This window comes from Mugil cephalus, chromosome 16 (genome assembly GCF_022458985.1).
Source record: "Mugil cephalus isolate CIBA_MC_2020 chromosome 16, CIBA_Mcephalus_1.1, whole genome shotgun sequence".
NCBI classification, from domain to species: Eukaryota; Metazoa; Chordata; class Actinopteri; order Mugiliformes; family Mugilidae; genus Mugil; species Mugil cephalus.
In genome coordinates, this window is record NC_061785.1 from 3,322,538 (window position 1) to 3,342,507 (window position 19,970).

General features: G+C 41.5%; 1 protein-coding gene across 1 annotated transcript; it reads left to right on the top strand.

The window, feature by feature from the left end:
• Positions 1 to 1,205: 1,205 nt before the first annotated feature.
• LOC125022681 (G protein-activated inward rectifier potassium channel 1-like) lies at positions 1,206 to 18,449 on the top strand. The gene is made up of 3 exons (XM_047609540.1): positions 1,206 to 2,338; positions 14,932 to 15,148; positions 15,418 to 18,449. The coding sequence occupies exons 1-3, from the start codon at positions 1,670 to 1,672 to the stop codon at positions 16,089 to 16,091; spliced, it is 1,560 nt and encodes a 519-aa protein (XP_047465496.1). The 5' UTR covers positions 1,206 to 1,669; the 3' UTR covers positions 16,092 to 18,449.
• Positions 18,450 to 19,970: the final 1,521 nt, after the last annotated feature.

A 19,970-nucleotide genomic window follows, 5' to 3' on the forward strand; every position in this document is an offset into this window, starting at 1 on the left:
TAACATCACTCTGCAGGATTTTTCTTTCCTAAATGTCTGATATTTCACTTTTAATCCTCAGACTTTAATCTGAATCTCTGAGATAAGTTTGATTTAAAAGCTTGTATTTTATTCACAAAGAGACACACGGTCTGAAACAGTTTGAAACAGTATTATGTCTTAAAAAAGATTTATACGATGTACTAAAATGAGCTGTCTTCATAGTAAGACTGCCAAAGGATTAAAAAAAGAAAGATGTTTCTAAATCTAAAAATATGTAGCAGTAAGATCCTGTAAATATACCTCAGATATTTCTCTTGTGAAAGAAGTGCAAGTTAACCTTGATTACCTGCTGATCCTTCCACTGCATATAACTGTAAAAATGATAAATATTACGAATACATTTCATCCACAACAAGGTACGACTGGAAACTGTTTCACCAGGTCTTTGCTGTAGCTTGACAGGAAAATCTTTAAGAGTCTACCTGTGAATTTAGGAAGTCGCCCTTGGAGTATCAAATACTACATAAAGTTATTCATTTTCACGAATGTGGAATTTTCAAAACTGAAAAATGAAAGTTGACTGAGTTCAAGATGAAGAATGGCACCGATGTCCACGATGCCACAGAACAATTCAAATACTGCATCTATCAGTCAGTTAAATCACTAACAGTGTAGCTGGTAAAAGTTTTTCCAAGTCAAAGAGGAGCGCTTCGTTTCTCAGCTTCATACTGGGTTGATTCTAATTAATAATGAAGCAGTCTCACAGAGATCATCTCGGGACAAGTGTCATGTCTGTTCTCACTGGACTTATGACTTCATCTGCTCTAAAGAATAAATACACTGACATGATGATAAACTCACTGCCTTCAGCTTCTGGCTCGAGTTTACTTCTACTTCATTAACACTAGGGGGAGCAAAACAGCCACCAATACACAGCCTGGGTGCTCATTATAACCCAGTGTTACAGTGCAGGGTTTTCTTTGTGCCAGACTTATTGATAATTAGGCTAAAAGAAAGTGATTTCAAAGCAGTATGTTAAAAATATACATATAATTACTCAAACAGCTGAAGGATTTGTAAGGTCAGAGTGCTTCGCCTTATAGGCGAAGCCCCCCCCCCCCCCCCCCCCCCCCCCCCCCCCCCCCCCCCCCCCCCCCACCTCCCCCCGTATCCCCGCATCATGCTCCTCCACCCTGCTGTGAAAGTGAAATGTGCCTCCCCTGCGCTGCAGCTCCTCTACAGTCTTCAATCTGAAGTCACTCCTTCCAGAGCGCGTTCCCTCAGGCGCAAGTGCGCACAGTAGCCCGCTGCACTCACACTCAGATGTTTATCATAGCGGGACGCAGCAGTGGATCCACCAAGGACACCACCTTTCCGCCTATTTTAAAGTAGCTTTGGAACATTTTTGAACGTTTATTTTTTCTCCCCCACTACATGGATAAGACCTGATCAAAAAAAAGTTGGCACTTGGAGGAGACACCTTTGCGTAAAGCTCCGACACTGACCGGATCATGTATTGCGCAGAATCTCTGCTCACTTACGATTAATTTACAGGAGAGAGGCGCGTCTCCATCTCGCGGGATGCGAGTGGCGCGCTGAATGCGTGGTTTTGGACAGGGGGGGTACCAAAACTTGCGCAAAGACTCTGATTCTGCACGCCTTCTGTCACAAGTGAGTGACTGATACAATGTCAGCCATACGGAGGAAATTTGGCGAGGACTACCAGGTGGTGAACACCAACCGGAGCATGACTTTCTCCGCACCGGTAAAAAGAAAAAGGCAGCGGTTCGTGGAGAAGAACGGCCGCTGCAACGTCCAGCACGGTAACCTTGGCGGGGAGACCAGCAGGTACATCTCCGACCTCTTCACCACGCTGGTGGACCTCAAGTGGAGGTGGAACCTGCTCATCTTCATCCTAACTTACACAGTCGCGTGGCTGGTCATGGCTTCAATGTGGTGGGTGATCGCGTACATCCGCGGCGACCTGAGCCACGGCGGCCACGACGCGTCCTACACCCCGTGCGTCGCCAACGTGTACAACTTTCCCTCCGCGTTCCTGTTTTTCATCGAGACGGAGGCGACCATCGGCTACGGCTACCGCTACATCACGGAGAAGTGTCCGGAGGGCATCATCCTCTTCCTCTTCCAGTCGCTGCTGGGCTCCATCGTGGACGCCTTCCTCATCGGCTGCATGTTCATCAAGATGTCGCAGCCGAAGAAGCGCGCGGAGACGCTGATGTTCAGCCAGGACGCGGTCATTTCGCAGCGGGACGGGAAGCTGTGCCTCATGTTCCGAGTGGGGAACCTGCGCAACAGCCACATGGTGTCCGCGCAGATCAGGTGCAAACTCATCAAGGTAGGCTCCGAGGAACCGAGTACGGCAGCTGAGCATCACAATCAGGATGTTTCATTAATCCTGCATGGAAATGATTTAGTTGCTGTTGCTCCCATGAAGTGACAGTTGGAGAGAGAATAAACTACAAACAGAAAAACCTATGAAAATGTAGCATAACTAAGTGTTTTAAACTAGCAGAGGAAGGTTACAGTCAGTTATGGTTTCTTTCTCAAGCATTGCATTTACTCATCTCCAGCTTTGACTGCATTCCTCCGGGGCTGTATTCAATATTCAACACTCCCTCATGAGATATGTATTATAATGAGTGGCCGTTTACACCCCGCGTGAAGCTTCACACTTTCCACACCGTAACCTTGTGCATCTTCTTCATTCCTCAGCTGCTGAGTGTGATAGAGTCAGGGTCTTCTCAAGCAGCCCCCCACCCCATCCCATCCATCCCATCCTCCTCCTCCTCCTCCTCCTCCTCCTCCTCAGTCAGCAGAATATGTTGTCAGTGGGCTGTATATCTAAGTTCAGCCTCTGCTTCAGCATGTCCACAGATGAGATGGATGGGCCCCTGGGGGACAACAGGCGTGGGATCTATGCCTATCGATTAAAAGATCAAATGAACCAATTCTTGTACTTAGTGGAACAAAATGACATTAAATCACTCTTTTCTATGTTAATCTGAAGCGCTGGGAGCTGCTCCGTAGATGTTCTGTCCTCAGTGATGAAACAACCGAGGATAGAAGAGACCCCTTCCCCTGTTTCCTCCACTGCAGAATTTACAGCTGATACCTCTCTGTTCTACTCCTTTGTCAGCTGCTGAATAGTGCATGCACAACATTTCATCACGCCGCGTGGATTCAGACGTGCTTCCCTCTGGAGACCTAAAGAAGTTTCCTTTTGCCTTCTCTCTGCAGCGGCGAGATGATCTCTGTTTATCTCTGAACCTCGAGTCCCCAGAGCGTTAGTGGGGCTGGTTTTATCCAGGTTCCTGCTGTCCTTTTAAAGTCATTCGATATTGATTTTTATATTTATTTCCTCGGTCATTTGTTCTTCAGCTAACAGAAAGAGAGGAAAGCGTGTGTGTCTTGATTGGGCTTAATCAACAAAGAGCCGCGGAGGACTCGGGGCACTAAATCCTCATCATAAAAATGCCACGTCAGCAACTTTTCTCCCCCCACCCCTCCCCCTGCACAGAGGGGGAGCAGCCATAGTTCGTTTCAGACAGTTTAACGCTCCGTAATAGTCTGTAATCCCTTCTGTTCCGTTTGTAATGAGGAATTAAAGTGGCAAGATAAACACCAACGGGACACGCTGTAATGTTTTGACCTCTTGCAGTGGGCATCAGCAGAATAAAGGCTGTTAGCACACACAGCTGTGTATAGATGTTTTAACGTAATGTTCTGGTTCTGATACATAAACCGAGTATAACTAGAGGAAATTCATCCAATAATCAGCTCTGATTTGTAGCGTTCAAAGCAGAAACCAAACAGCGCGTTCGTTCAGTCTTTGCTTTTCTCTGCTTTTTTGGGGAAATAACCTCTTTTAGTGCAACGTGGTCATTGCCTGATATAAAAGTGTGGCAACATTTTTATCTCTTGTGCTTGTGTTTTTTATTTAAACAATCCTTGGTTTTCTTTTTGTAGCAAGTAAGCTACTATGACGAATTAATTTCCCTTGTGGGTCATTAAAGTCCGTCTGAGTCTGTATACACAGATCAGTCACATTATGACCACTGACAGGGTTGATAAATCACATTTAAACCATCTTGTGACGATTCAGTGTTCTGCTGGGAAACTTTTGGACCTGGAATTCATTAGGCATGTAGCACCCGCTTAGACCAGACCAGGCACCCCCCACCCCATATCAATGACGGCAGCAGAATTCAGCACTTTAAAAAAAGACATGAAGAACATCACAAGGTGCTGACCTGGCCTCCAAATTCACTAGATCCAAAACTGATCAAGTATCTGTGGGATGATCCACAGAGGACCCTCCTCTCAAAGACCCCCCCACTAACAAGATAGTGTTTCCAGACACCACAGTATCCACTCAGAAGAAGGCCCATGTCCATTCTCCGTGGAGACCTAGACAATATTCGGAAGGTGGTCATAATGTTATGCCTGATCAGTCCTACTATTAAACTGCTGTTTTAAGCGTAAACTGCTCATATGCTTGAAGAAGGTCAGATGTTCAGCATCACGGTTTCATCTTGTGTGTTTGCGTGTCTCTTGTTTGACATTGAGATAATACCTGGAAGCAGATGTTGCTGCACTGACGCTTTTTAAAGCCTCGCCGTCGCAGCGTCAGACTGTGCAGTGTAGAGCGTTTATAGAGTAAATCGACTGTGCATCGTCTCTCGGCGCTACACCTGCACATGGCTCCGGCACCGTTCCGGCACCGCGCAGCTCAAGGTCACCGTCCGATGCGCTGGAGCCGATTGGAGAAATGAGGCATGTCGCCGTAAATCCCAGTGATGGAGCTGTGTAAACGCACTGTGACGTGGCAGCAGTAATTGATTACTGAGAGTCTGGAACAAGCGCGGGCTGTAAATTCTGGAGGGACCTGGATACGTCGGATTTTGGTAGAAAGTGAAGTTGCACGTGGCCTCTGACTTTCTTTCGTTCGCAGCTGGAAGCAGAGACAGTGACAGGAAATCTTCTAAATATTGGCACTGATAATGTGTGTCTATTAGTCATCAACATTATATTTAACCAGTGGCCCCCGGTGTGGTCTTCTGCTGCTGTAGCCCATCTTCTTCAAGGTTGGACGTGTTGTTGTGCGTTCAGAGATGGTATTCTGCATTCCTTGGTTGGAACCAGTGGTTATTTGAGTTACTGTTGCCTTTCTATCACCTCCAACCAGTCTGCCCATTCTCCTCTGACCTCTCACATCAACAACTCACTGGATGTTTCCTCTTTTTTGGACCATTCTCTGTAAATCCTAGAGATGGTTGTGAGCGAAAACCCCAGTAGATCAGTAGTTTCTGAGTCACACCACGTTCAAAGTCACTTAAATCCTCTTTCTTCCTCATTCTGATGCTCGGTTTGAACTTCAGCAAGTTGTCTTGATCACCTCTACATGAATAAATGCATTGAATTGCAGCCATGTGATTGACTGATTAGATATTTGTGTTAACAAGCAATTGCACAGGTACCTAACAAAGAGTGTATATGATGCTGGGTTGTTTGCCTGTGTAAATTTTACCAGTGTAAGTTCTGCAGTACAACTTTCTCAGTGATCACGCAGAATGTTTGTGGTATTTCTGTTTCGGATAGTTAAAAATGAGAAGTCAGCACTGCTCTGAGAAAACGTACAACATCTAGTAATTTTCCAAAACTGTTTAAACCGTGTCCCAGTGTGTCTAGAAACCCACAAAATAGAAGAAGAAAAAAACACCCAACCCTTAATTTCTTTCCTGTCTCCTTTGATCAAAAAGAGTCTGAATAACCCGCTCAGGTGTGCAACCTCTTTGAGTTTCAAAACGAGTCTGTGCCCCCTGGGTTTAAACACGTTGTAGCGTAACTAAAAGCCAAAAATGTGTAAAATAATTTAATTTAACTGGGCGCACATATAAAATCTCAGGGTAGTGAAAAGATTTTAAAGGCCTGAAGGAAATAACAACAGTTCCGCTAGAAGAGAAATGAAGGCAAAAAAGTTAGTTATGTGCCTTTTGTTTTTTAATTAACCCGAATTTCAGGGCAACCGAAACCCACTAAACTCTTAACGACCTGATTTACAACAGCAAAACACTTTTCTCTAAAAAATTTCTCCATGTCATCAATCAATAACATAAATTAAATCCTACTGGTAATGATCCCAAATGTCCCAACAGTACAAACAAAACAATTTCAATGTTCTTCAAAATTTCCCCGTCCATAAATCTAATGTTCCCTCCTCGAAGTTCATGCAAAATCAAATTAAGTGTTCCTCAAGCGCTATGTTCCTATCTGCTTTTCTTTTTCAGTCCTTGGCAGATATATGACTTCTTTAAACTATTTTTAGGGGTATTTGCACTCATTCTGTTCTTCTCCACTCTCTGTACTGATTGCCGTTGTCTCCCTTTTTTTCAGCTTACAAGTGTCTCCAATTAACATAGCTAGTCTCTGATGACGTCTGCAACTGCGTATAGTCTGTATAAAAACAGGCAGCATGTCAGCACCATCAGTAGCATTTAATAATACTCCACAGAGTGTTGTTAGATGGGATAGTGTAGTAGGTATTTAGCTCTAAAGCTGATGTGCAGCCTCTTTCTCTCTGTTACCTCAGGACGTTTGGGGAAGTTGTTGCTGACTGATATCCAGAGGATTTTGACCGTTCCTCTGCTAGCGTTAGCATGTTTTTTCAGATGCATTGCAGCAGTTCTTTAGTTGTATCTAACCTCCTGAGACCCACGATTTTGTTTGTGATACATTTTTAATTTCTGAGCATCATCTTTGAACAGGAAGTAGTTTTTGAAAAAAAAAGAAAGAAAATGTCTTCATGTGTGGACATGGGGATTATTTCACTATCTATTATAAGAAAGTCACCACTGTGTAAGACCATATAACATGTGGTTGAGCAAAAGCAATGAAATCGATAGATTTTGTTAAATGTGTGCATCATATCAAACCAGAAAAGTTAATAAGCATAAATAAAGAAGTTACAGTGGCTTTGTCCCTGCAGAAGGAATTCACTGAAATGAGCACTATCATGTTTTTACACCGACTATTGTATTGACCCTTTGCTACCACTATATGGCAAACTAAAGCGTCCACTTTTGAGGACAACAGGTCTAAATGAAGCAGAATAAGCTGCTAAAAAACTAAGTCAAGTTAACAGTCATAGACGGGGTTCCACTATTATCTTAAAAATATATAATTTTAGCATATAAGGAGAAAATACTGTGTCTGTGATATGTTTTTTAGCATGACATTGGGTTGATTAGCTCGGAGAGTCCCATAGAGGTAGATGGTGACAGATGGAAGAGGGAGAGCCAGAGAAAGATGGATAGCGATGGCACCGATACCAGGGGGGCAGTGAGCATTTTATGGAGGAAGACAACACTGAGGAGAAATCATTTGAGTCAGACAAGCTGGTTGTTCACAACAGACTAAATCCTAAAGTGGCTCCGTCTATTTTCTATTTCAGCGCCTATAACCTAGAAAATGAACATAATAATAATAATAAAAAATGTTGATATTAACTAATATTATTGCTATACTGAATTAAGCTAAATTTAGGCTATTTACCTTACACAAATTGTAAATGAACAGATAACTTGGACCAGTTTCTACAAGACCACACGTGGCAGAAATTTATAAAAATATTCAAAAGTTTTAATTGTTTAATTTAAATGTAGAAACAATACACTACTAATCCCAGTTTGCCACAGTGGTGTTTGGCTCTGTTTTGGTTTCACCAGGCTATTGTTTTTAGCCGTTGGTAGCGCGTCATGGGCTTGTAGTTCCCAAATAACACATGAAAAACTTACACTGTAACAGCTTTTCAATATACGTATGTGGATAAATACTGTCTGTACGACTGGTTTAATGCAACAAAAACTAATCATAAGAGCTAATAAATGGAATATTACAGAAGCTTCTAATTACTGTTTGCACACAGGGCGGCCATCTTGGTAACTCAACTTGGAGGTAGTGAGGATTCTACAACTTTCTGAGTAGAAAGTGGTAAAAATTCTGACTTCTACACTACAAATGGAACGCACCATCAGTCCACCACAGAAACAGGATGCTAACATGCTAGTAGCCAGGCAGGGAATGAATAGGAATCATTGGCCAACAACCAAACGACTGTCATTAATTAAAAAGCAAGCACAACCATCTTAAACGCTTGACCTGAAAGTATTCACATAAAACTCACATCAGTTTATTACTCAGCCAGAGTAGTCGTAACATTACCATGATTTCATGTTTTCCACACACACGATGACCCAAGGACCCACTGGACTCCTCATATGTCTTCTAGGAGGCGTCCATGTTGTTATTTTCTATTACCTGACTAGTTCACTAGTCTGTACGAACCCTTATATGTACAGGATATAAGGAACAATTTGTATTTTGAGCTGTTACAAAGCTACATGTGACACTTACGCTAACTCTATTAATGTGGAAATAATGGTCCGTGACCCCTAGAGGCGCATGGAGGTACTGCAGGAGGAGGTCACAAAATATTTGGTTGATTAGACATTTATTATATATATTTTTAATTTTCCCCCACAGATTTCAATGTATTTAAATACACATTAAAGGGGAATAGCTTAATATTAAATTTAATGTAGCTTAATATTAAATGCAAAATGATAATAATAATGTATATTTATAAATAGCACTAGGCTGAGTTTAATATAGAACAGATGTAGTAGGTAGGAGGTATTTTCCTTCCACTATGTGGCGCTATGAATTTATAATCCTACTCAGTTTCCATTAAGACTTCCTGGAATACAGAGACTTGCCATTCAATATTTTGAATTGAATTATTTTACGTATTTTTCATAGCGAATAGATTAACACATTCAGTTGTTTACAGTAACACCTTTTCCCGTCATGGCTGCACAGTCGACGGTGTATCCATAATGCATATTGACTTTAAAAGACACAAGTCCTTGAATCTTTCTATTAATATTAATAGGACATTCATTAATAAATCAGTAGAATGCAGAGGTACCTTGACCCCTGTGGAACTGGAGGAATATGATTAAAAAAAAAAAAGACAAACAATGTTGGCAGCTGGTTTCACGGAGGAGTGCATGCATGCGGTGCAAAAATAAATAAATAAATAAAGCATTCAGACAAAGGAGAACAAAGCAGCAAACAGCAACGTGGGAAAAGACTGAAGAAGAATCTGCTGCAGAGGGAGAGAGTGACAGCTGGGTGGTGCTCGTCAGTGTCAACAGAAGCTCGTCTCAGTGGGTCGGTCCACAGCAGGAGATAAGTGATAAGGTTCAGGCAGGAGGCATGTCAGCCCGACTCGTCACGTCTGCCTCGGCTTTAACTCTGAAGGACAAGCAGCAAAACCAGGAGAAAGAGACGACGAGGAGAGACATGTTGAATTAGCTTCGATGTCACTCTGCAGAGGATGGGAGTGGAAGACGCTCCGAGCTCACAGAGATGGACATGGACACATTTGGCTTCGTTTCAGCTTTCAGTGTCACTGTTTAGGTTTCTTCACTGATACTTCTGTCCCTGACCTGGGCCTCTTCAAACCCACACATACAACCTATTTATTTAGAATGGCTTTTAATACTCAGTGGTGCCATGACACTCTTTTGATTTTATTTATTTTATTCAGAATGACTTTTAATATTATAGTAGTGTGGTGACACTTTATTTTGTTTTATTTTATTTCGTTTATTTTTATTTAAAATACCTTTTAATACTCAGTAGTGTGTTGACACATATTTTATTATATTTTATTTTATTTTATTTTATTTTAATTAGAATGGCTTTTAATACTTTGTAGCATGGTGACACTTATTTTATTTTATTTTACTATTTTATTTTATTTTATTTTTTTTTTTTTAAAAAATGGCTTTTAATACTTAGTGTGTTGACACATATTTATTATATTTTATTTTATTTTTTATTTTATTTTTTAAATTAGAATGTCTTTTAATACTCAGTGTGGTGACACTTATTTATTATATTTTATTTTATTTTTTATTTTGTTTTTTAAATTAGAATGTCTTTTAATACTCAGTGTGGTGACACTTATTTCATCTTGTTTTGTACTATTTTATTTTATCTTTTTATTCTCTTATTTATTGTTTTTATGTATCTTTACTCATGTACTTATCTTGTAAATCGTAAGTTTGGTTCATCTGTGGGATGCTGCATAAATAAAATACATTTCCATTTCCATTCTTCCATCTTCGTCCCTGAGGAGGAAAGTGAGTCACCGGGGATCGCGTCTGTTTTTGCTCAACCTGACTCTCAGGTGGCCTGGCCTCCTCTATATCACAGCCTCTTCCAAAGGCCATTAGTTTCCCCCTTGTGGCACCGACCGTTCAGCAGCACTAAGACGACACACATGACTTTCCATCCTGTTGAAACCGTTCAGTGTCTGAGCAGGTTTTCTCCTCGTTTGCCTTAAAATCAGCTGCTTCCCTTTCAGAACGTCTCAGATCTTGATGAGACACCTGCTTACAGAATCTCAAAGACAATTTACTCAGTTTAGTCTAAATTAATGGATTACTATAAATAAATAAATAAGAAAAAGGATGTAATGCAGTCTTCCTATTTATAGAGGGCAGAGGAAACGATTTGCGAGAAAAGATTATTATGGACGTTAGCATTAAATACAAAAGTGATAATGTTTGTGTGATTTCTGATAACACTGCTTTGCTTCTGGAGTCACATCAAGAAACAAGCTGAAACAGAGATAACTGGACTTGTAGAGTTTCTTGAAGATGCTGCTGACCATCAGAAACTCCCTCCGATGGGTTCCTGTTTAAAGCCCAAAGGCCTCACTGGTCTTTCAAGAAACTCTACACGTCCAGTTAGACTTAGACTTAGAAAAGACTTTATTCATCCAGAAGGGAAACTGCTTGGTCACAGTAGCTCAGTTGCACATAATAAAAAAAAACCTGTCTTGAGAACCACAAGTAAAGAGAAAGGTAAAATAAATAAGATAAAAGCAAAAATAGAGCAGAAAAAAAATTACATGTGAACAAATGTACAAAAAATACATACAGAAGTAAATATCCTGTATTATACACAGGAAGGATTAATAAGGTGCAATAATGTGCGTTAACACTGATAACGTTGAGTTATCTGGTACAGAAAGATGAGTTGTTGTTGTACAGCTGGAGTGAGTTTGGTATCAGTGACCTCTCGTAGTTTTCACTGTGGCCTTTTTATCGCTCGCAACCCTTATCTACAAATTACAAAGAATCCTGATCGGAAGGAGCAAATTTATCAAGCGGTATGCTAATGTTGGGCCCTGGAAATCTGCAGGTGCAATAATTTGTGGCATTTACTGTTTTACTTTGACGGCCACACTTCATAATTACCTTCCTAAGTCATTAATAATCTTATTTTATTGATTAATAATCATATCAATGAAGCTTATTTGCTGCCAATCACCAAGTTTGATCCCTCAAAACACGACTTCTGCACAATAAATATAAATGTAGTATTTCACGAGAGAAGTCGGCGCTGCAGGAATCAGGGTAAAAGTGAGTGAATATTTGGAAAAACAAACAAAAAACAGCGCAAACATTAATTAACTTGAGTTTCTAGTCTATTTAATTGAATATAGGTTCAGAACAATTTGAAAGTCGTTGTTTTTATTTACATTTTACATCCCAACTTCGATTTGTTTAAGTGTCAGTTTTATTTATTGTACTTTAAGAGAAGTCATTTAAAGTTAATCAGGTTCATGGTTGTCATTGCAGAATAAGCCAGATGTTTGCCATTTATTCATTTATTACAACAGAATTGGTTTTAAAGGGAGGGGCCTGACGGTGCACCCCCTAAATCTGTGAGTTACACTCAAAGATCTGGAAATATCACAGCTCTGATTACCTTGTTTTTGTTTGCAAAGATTATGAGGAGAAATTTATGCTCGTATGTGATTGGCCAGCTCATTATGTAGAAGGAGGGTGACACTGGGCCTCATTTAAGGCCGAAATTATATAATAGCATTTTGCGAAATTCAAGTTGCTGTGTATCTTCCCACAGCTGTTGTTCTCACTCATGTAATTCGTGCTTATATTAACTTCAGTGGACATGTACCATAGGCTCGCTCTCTGCCTCTCTGAGCGCCCGTCACTGATGCATCACGATGGGTGACAGTTTCCCCGTAGAAGGCGAGCCAGGGATCTGTGGGCACGGACGTCTTCCTGTGAAATGTCAACACCGTTCTGTCCACAGCATCACTGTGAATACAAATGACAGTCTGTTTGCCATCTGCGGACCAAATGGCTTCTCACTCAAGGGGCCTCGGAGACGTCGCTGCACGCAAGTTTGACATTTGGCGAAGGGGAGAAGTACTTAACTGAAAACATCGCAGCCTCCTCCTTAATCCCTTTTTTTTTAATTTAACACCTAAAGGAGCGCTTTATGTGATTAGGTTCGGTTTATGAAGTGCTTGTGTCTTCTCTGCGATCTAATGATACGTGTCTTTGAAGGCCAGGCCTCTGCAGAGAGTGCGTGCAGATTGAGGGCTTAGCGGCAGAGATGGGTTTTTACTCTTTTGTTTTTGCCTTCATGCTGCATGTAGACCATTCTAGCATCGTTGCTTTCACCAGTCTATAACTATATGGCAAGAACAGCGGCGGCCGGTGGTGAAATTTGGTGGGTGGGCTAACAAATGCATAACACTGATTAAACAGTTAACACAGCAAAAGCACAGTTATATCACTTACAGGTACATTATAATTTTTAGCACTCTACATCATAGTTCATCAACTGGTCTGGGTTCAGGACCCTTTAATGACAAGATGGGACCCAAATCAAAGAAAAATGTCAACATCTCAATTAATTGAATGAACCTGTGACAGTAGAAGATAATGTCATCATAATAACAAATGTTTCTCCTCCACAAAGCAGACACGGAAAACAGAAAAGTGAATTTGGCCACACTCAGGAATCACGAAGCTTACGAGTTATTTTAACATTGTTTGTTGCGATTTCAGTCCCTTAACTTCCAACTTTTCCTCTGAAGACTTGAGGAAAATGGGTTAGAGATCCAGTAATCTACCTGGTTAATGCTAACGCCGCTGAATGGGGGCTGTAATAAATCAGCCCATTTAGAGATATCATATGTTTTTTCTGCTGTTACTAACCTTGGTTTCACCAAAACATAAAATAATCGTTATTTAAAAAACCATTTTCTCATCTTTTTTGTGTTAATACCATTTATATCTGTCATCCCTGAGCAAAAATGCAACAGAATATTTTAGGCGTCCTTGTGTTTCAGTTCCCATTATGCGACAAACTGAAGACGTCCTTGTATGAAAAAGTTCAGGGGATGAATCCCGATTTATTTTGGATGTTGAGTTGGTTCTTCGAGGAGGAGACTTATGTTTTAGCCAGATTTATTGAAAAGGCATGGGCATTATGACAGAAAACAGAACACAATCTCTATTATTGTTTTTGTGTATTTTGGAAGATTTGTTTGTATCCTTTATTTAGCTGTATGAGCTCATGGATGCATAATATTTCTTGCGATCTTTGAATTGTTTAACATATACTGTGTAGTGTCTTGTGAGCCTATGTAGGCTGGGCCCTTTCTCTTCCCTCGGAAATATTGTTGGGATTCAACCTTACAGAAGGTTTCCCTTGCATACTTGTTTCAGAAGTATGTGTGGGTTGGAGACCGAAGATAATGTGCCCTTCTTCTTTATCATCATCATCCCCTTCCTCTATAAATAGGACAGATAAAAGTAATCCTCAAACAGAGATTACAGACCTTGCTCGACCTGCTTTAAAGCACTAAAAAACACCTCCCTACCTCCTTCAACTCACCTCCCAAATGTCCCATTTCATATGGCGCCATGCCAGTTTGTTGACTTTAAGCATCGTGTCGACTAGATGGAGTGACAGTAACAACATGGCCGCCTCCTAGAAGACGGATGAAGCCCATTCTACTGTGACATGTCAGTCTTTAAATACAACTAAAGTACTACTGTGATGCATTTGAAAAGACATCCCAAGGCTGACGCTAGCAGAGGTTAGCAACGGTGCACATCCTCTGGACATCAGTCAGTAACAACTTCACCAAACGTCCTGAGTCTTTAGCTTCAGAGAAATACCTGCTACACTATGTCATCTAACACACACTGTGCACTGAGTGCTATTAAATGCTACTGATGGTGCAGCCTGTTTTTATACAAGCTATACATATCTGCAGCTCACAGTATGTAACACATGAGATGTCTGTTCTCAGCCTATATATTCAGGTTCAACACTTTCTGCTGTGTTTTTATTAGAGAAGTCACCACAGACTTCAATGTGTTGATTTTCATCACATAACAGTCGACTGTGCATGTGCAGTAGTTGTAAAGAGTTTGGGAGCAAGTGGTGGAACAGAGATAAAATCTGGATGTCTGTCAAAATGGCCTTGTTGATTTGAACTTGTCATAGCCATGTGGATAAAGATGTCAAGATTTTATCCACTACCCACTCTCTTGTTCGTCAGGAGCATCTCCTCGTGTCAGATGTATCGCATGCAGTCGTACTTATACTTTTGTTTGCTTCGAAAGAGTTAGACTAGATAGACTGGTAACGCTTTAATATCTGCACGGTAAACATGAAGCTGCAGCCAGACGACGGTTGCCATAGCTAGGACTGGAAACTTGCTGGCTCTTTGTTGGTTGCCTGGCAACTGATCCAAGCCAAGGAAATTGTTTTTTGCCGCTGTCGAGCATATTGTCTTCTTAACTAATAATCTGAAGAAAAGAAAGTGAAGGAATCCTGAATAATTCCATGACATGAAAGTTTAAGAATTTTACATTATGTACCTATACATATACACAATAATGTGCTAATAAAATGCATATTATACTTCCCTCATTGTGGAGGAGAGAGTTTAAAGAGGATCCAGAACCATTACTCTAATTATTAGCATTATTATTATTTACTACAGTCATTGTTTTCCATTTCCAGTCTCGTCAGACTCCAGAGGGAGAGTTCCTGCCCCTGGACCAGTGTGAGCTGGACGTAGGTTTTGGGACGGGGGCGGACCAGCTTTTCCTGGTGTCGCCTCTCACCATCTGCCACGAGATCAACTCCAAGAGCCCGTTCTTCGATCTGTCGCAGCGCTCGCTCATGAACGAGCAGTTTGAGATTGTCGTTATCCTGGAGGGCATCGTGGAGACCACTGGTGAGAGCAGAACTTTGAATCAGCGTTCCTGTTCTTAAACGTTTGTTTCATCTTCATTTACCCTGTGGCGTCGGTAATATAAACTCAGATATTTAACAGAATGTTTAATTTCATGGTTGTTAATTATTCATCGTCCCCTTTTTTCCCCCTATGGCTATGCACCTCTTCTCTTCTCTGCCTCTCTTATGAATGTGTGTCCATTTTTAAGTCCTTGTAAAGTTAGTTTGCCTTGAACTATTCCTCTTCTCTGTCTCCTCTCAACATCGTAGGTATGACTTGCCAGGCAAGGACGTCCTACACCGAGGATGAAGTCTTGTGGGGCCATCGTTTCCTCCCTGTCATGTCACTAGAAGAGGGCTTCTTCAGAGTCGATTACTCCCAGTTTCACAACACATTCGAGGTTCCTACGCCTCCCTACAGCGTCAAAGAGCAGGAGGAGAAATCTTCCCTGACTTCGCCTAACCCTCTACCTGTTGCACCCACTCCCTCCTCCCCTCTGCTGGGCAACGGTGGCCGCGGGGGCCGCAGGGAACGGCTGCTTTCAGCGGACTATGCAGACCACGTAGAGGATCATGCTTCCAGGCTTCCCAGGAAGCTCCAGCGCATGAGCTCCACCAAGGAGGAGTACCTACTGAGGGGGCTGAAGACAGGGCCAGCCTTGCCCGGAGGTAAGGCCTCCAGCACGGGAGACCTACCGCTCAGCATTCAGAGGCTAAGATCCAGCTCCATCCCGGTTGTGAGGCACGTGCAGCCAGAGGAGCAGGTCCAGCTGTTGTCCTTGGATGGAGATGCAGAGGAGGGTGAGCTGGAGAAACATAGACTGCCAGGAGCCATTAGCGCCATCGCTGCTCCGACCCCAGCACCGGTCCAGATCCCTCTGGTAGGAAGTCGGCCGGAAGACAATCTTCCCCCAAAACTGCGCCGAATGAACGCTGACCGCTGACTCCTGCAGACTATCTTCAGAACTAAAAACTCTTACAAAAAAACTGAATCAGGCTTGATGGGCATTGCATATATATATATATATATATATACACAAGGACTACTGTGATATGACTTTTCTGACCAGTATTTTACATTGACTTAGGGGCTCTCTGCTAAGTTGTCCATTGCCACAAATAGACGGACAACACCAATAAGCCATCCATCCGCTTATACTGTGAGTCAGTTTTGATAGATCACCATCTGTGCCCCCTCCTCCCATGACTTTTGACACTTCTGTCCCAGTACTTGTTTCTTTCATTTCTGTTCAGAGTTGCATCAGAGCCCCCCTCATTGTCTCAAACTATTGAATATTTGTTTTTTTAAAGACACCAAAGTGGTAATTATAAAAAAAAAATACTATCCTGCATTGACCATTTGCTAAACCACCGCCCCAACATAACTGTAAAGTCACTGCTTCACAAAGATAACAAGGGATGGTCCTACATGCTGCAGTGTTATAATGGGTTCTGCAGGGTGGTATAAGAGAACAGTTGCTATCTGGTCCTGCTAACCTGCTAACTACCTAACACTACTTAGGCCAAGGCCATGAAGAACAAACCAACGCTTCCTACAGATGGTGTACCAATAGACTGTAGAAAGAGTGGACCTCATGACAGCTCCTCAAAAGTCAAACCAAAGCATGTGGAGCTCCGCCTGGTGCCTGGCTGCAGCATAGGTAATATACACCCCGCCCCCTCCATGTTGTTAGTGGATGGTTCATTTTAGGTAGTTTATATAAAGCAGATTTATGTTCATGTTAGAAGTTATTTGACACGTTAAGAAAAAGGGTGTGACATTGTGATGATTGACCACTGACAACCAATCCGTGAAGCCGTCCCGTTGGAAGGTGAGAGTAGGAAAAAGGTCAAAAGTGCAGTATTAATTAAATGCCAGTGAGTCTGTTCACTCTCAGACAATACTGATCAGACTTCGGCTCAAAAGTCAAAAGATGTCGCCACCTGTATCCTCGGAAAATAGCGTCAGTTTGGCCAATTAGAGGAAGTGAAGATGTGTCGTCAATAGTTTTTTCCCACAGTCTGAATTTATTGTGTTCATGAGTAAACTTGTATATGAAGGACCCTTTCTTGTGGTACTCACGACCTTGTAAACTGTAAATGTTCTGTGAATTCACAAGTTGTGATGCCTTTGCATTACCTACGCTAAGTTACCCCGTTTTTAACTCGGTAACTGTTGGCCTTAAGTTTAATGCCAAACATTTTGCATACACATCCCATATGAATTATGGAGGAAGCAATAATTAACTACCTACGGTAAATATAAAGCTGCGTTCTAGTGCATCCACTGTGTAATCTTTCTGCGCCGTATGGAGGCCGTTCCTGGAAGCTACCACAGTTTGCGCTAGCAGCTACGTCCTGCCTGAAAGAATATTAATTTGGGTCAAAATGGTGGTCAGTCATTAATGAAAACTGACAAATACAAATAGGTGGCTAAGCAGCCAAACCCGGGCATTATCTGTTGAGGCTGCTATCGTATAGCCTCTGTCTTTTAGCACAATCTAATGTACGTAGCAATCAAGTGCACGTTTCCGAGATTTCTGGATCAGAAACTGGGCATTATTTCTTGAGGATGCCATCATATAATCCATTAGCTTTAGCCTCAGTCTCTTAGGACAATGTCATGTATGTAGCCATCTAGTGCATGTTTTAAAAAAAAAAAAAACTCTGGTGTAGAACAAGCAAAATTGAACAGTAGAGTGCAGCTAACAATAGCCTAGCTATCTGGGCTAATGAACAGCTAGCAAAATCAGTATTAGAGAAACCTTTTGTCTACCTCTGCCTACAAATTCAAGGATGCATTGTTCATGGAAAATTCAGAAATTTAAGGAGTTGATTAGCCACCAATGCCGCTGGAGGCTGCACATGTGCATGAATAAAAGTCTAAGACGGGGGGCAGGGTTTAGCGTATGGTCAATCAACTGGAATTGTGTTACAGAACAAAAAAAATATAAAAGATAATATCCCTTACACACAAGCTGATATCCTACATTAATTTATCTATCACTTATATTGTTTGTTTATATGAATGCACATGTGAGTTGTTTACTACTGTACAATTTTTACTTCTGACCGTGCAGTGCTTGCATCAGCTGGAAACACGTTGGAGACTTAATGCAACCGCAGATGGATTTTGAAATAACGATTTCGTTTCACCACAAACCGATTTATTTAACAATTAAAGCAAATATTTGGGAATGCAGGGATTGCTGACATCAGGGGACACATGTATTATTGCCAATAAAGTATATAAAAACTTCATATTGCAACTGCTAAATAATAAATAATTCTTTGAAAAAACACCACTGTGCCTGAAGGTATGGATTCTTTTCTCCCCCGCTCCATAAAAAAAGAAAATGCTTGTGTTGTTTCAGCCTGCAGAATGCATCAGCATGTGTCACCTGCTGCGACAGTTAAACCAACAGTCATTAAATATTAAAGCCTGTAATGTGAGCGTGAGTCATTTCCAGGAGAGTAAAAGAAACTCCAGACAAAATATTTCGCGATGAAGGGTTTGGAAATCATTGCACATCGGAGGACGTCAGCGACTAATTAGTTGAGCAAGGGGGGGGGAAATAGCAGTGAAAAATATCATATTTGATTATGTAACTCATTGATGGTGCAAAATGTCCTCTGTCCAACTCCAGATAAAATTAACCCAGATGAATGAGGAGGGGAAGAATAAATCACAGACCATTCCTCACACGGACATAATGCTGCATGATGATGGATTCAACTGTGAAGGAAAACTGCTTTGCTCGTTCCTCCGTCATTAAATTGTGCTCGGGGAAACGGATTAGCCCGATATTTGATGGCCCTTCGTACGTAGAGAGAAAGCCTTCTGTGAAGTGTGGTGAGGAGGCAGGATCCAAACAAACATGAGAGGAAGCCAAGGAAAGGATGAAATAATTAGGTTTAATGCTGACTTACTCAAGGTAACAAAAAGCACTGCGTCCTACGGTGGTAGCTCTACAGGTATAACTCAAAAGGCGTAACTAAACAGGGGGGTAAACCTACAAACAAGGGACAAAGAGAACGATGGGACAATACGCTGATCAGCCACAATATTATGACCACTGACAGGAGAAGTGAATAATGTTTAAACCATCTTGTGACAGTTCAGTGTTCTGCTGTGAAACTTTTGGACCTGGCATTCATTCTTGTGGATGTTACTTAGACATGTAGCACCCACCTAGACCAGACCAGACCCCCCCACCCCATAGCATGACACTGATTAATGGCAGCAGCATGAGTCACAACTGTTTTGGAGGCACGAGGGAGAGCTAAACAAGTAACAAGTAAGAAACTTTCATGAACAGGAAACACAGAGAAAACCAAACAGGATAACAACTAGGTAGGTAGTAAAACACAATATCACGACAAGGCCCAACAAGTTGTAAGGTAGGACCCAAATGCAGGACACAAAATAGGAACAGAAAGTGCTGCAGCTGGAAAAAAAAACAACTGTAGTCCAAAAACCAAAACGACCTGAGCATACATATGAGGTGAAACAAGGCGAAGGCAGGAATTGCCACTTTATTAGGTACACCTGTTCAATTGCTTGTTAACACAAATAGCTGATCAGTCAATCACATCCCTGCAATTCGATGTATTTATTCATGTATTGGTGATCAAGACAACTTGCTGAAGTTCAAACTAAGCATCAGAATGAGGAAGAAAGGGGATTTAAGTGACTTTGAACATGGTCTGGTGAAACAGCTGATCTACTGGGATTGTCACACACAACCATCTCTACGGTTCACAAAGAATGGTTTGAAAAAGAGAAAATATCCAGTTGTTGGTGTGAGAGGTCAGAGGAGAAT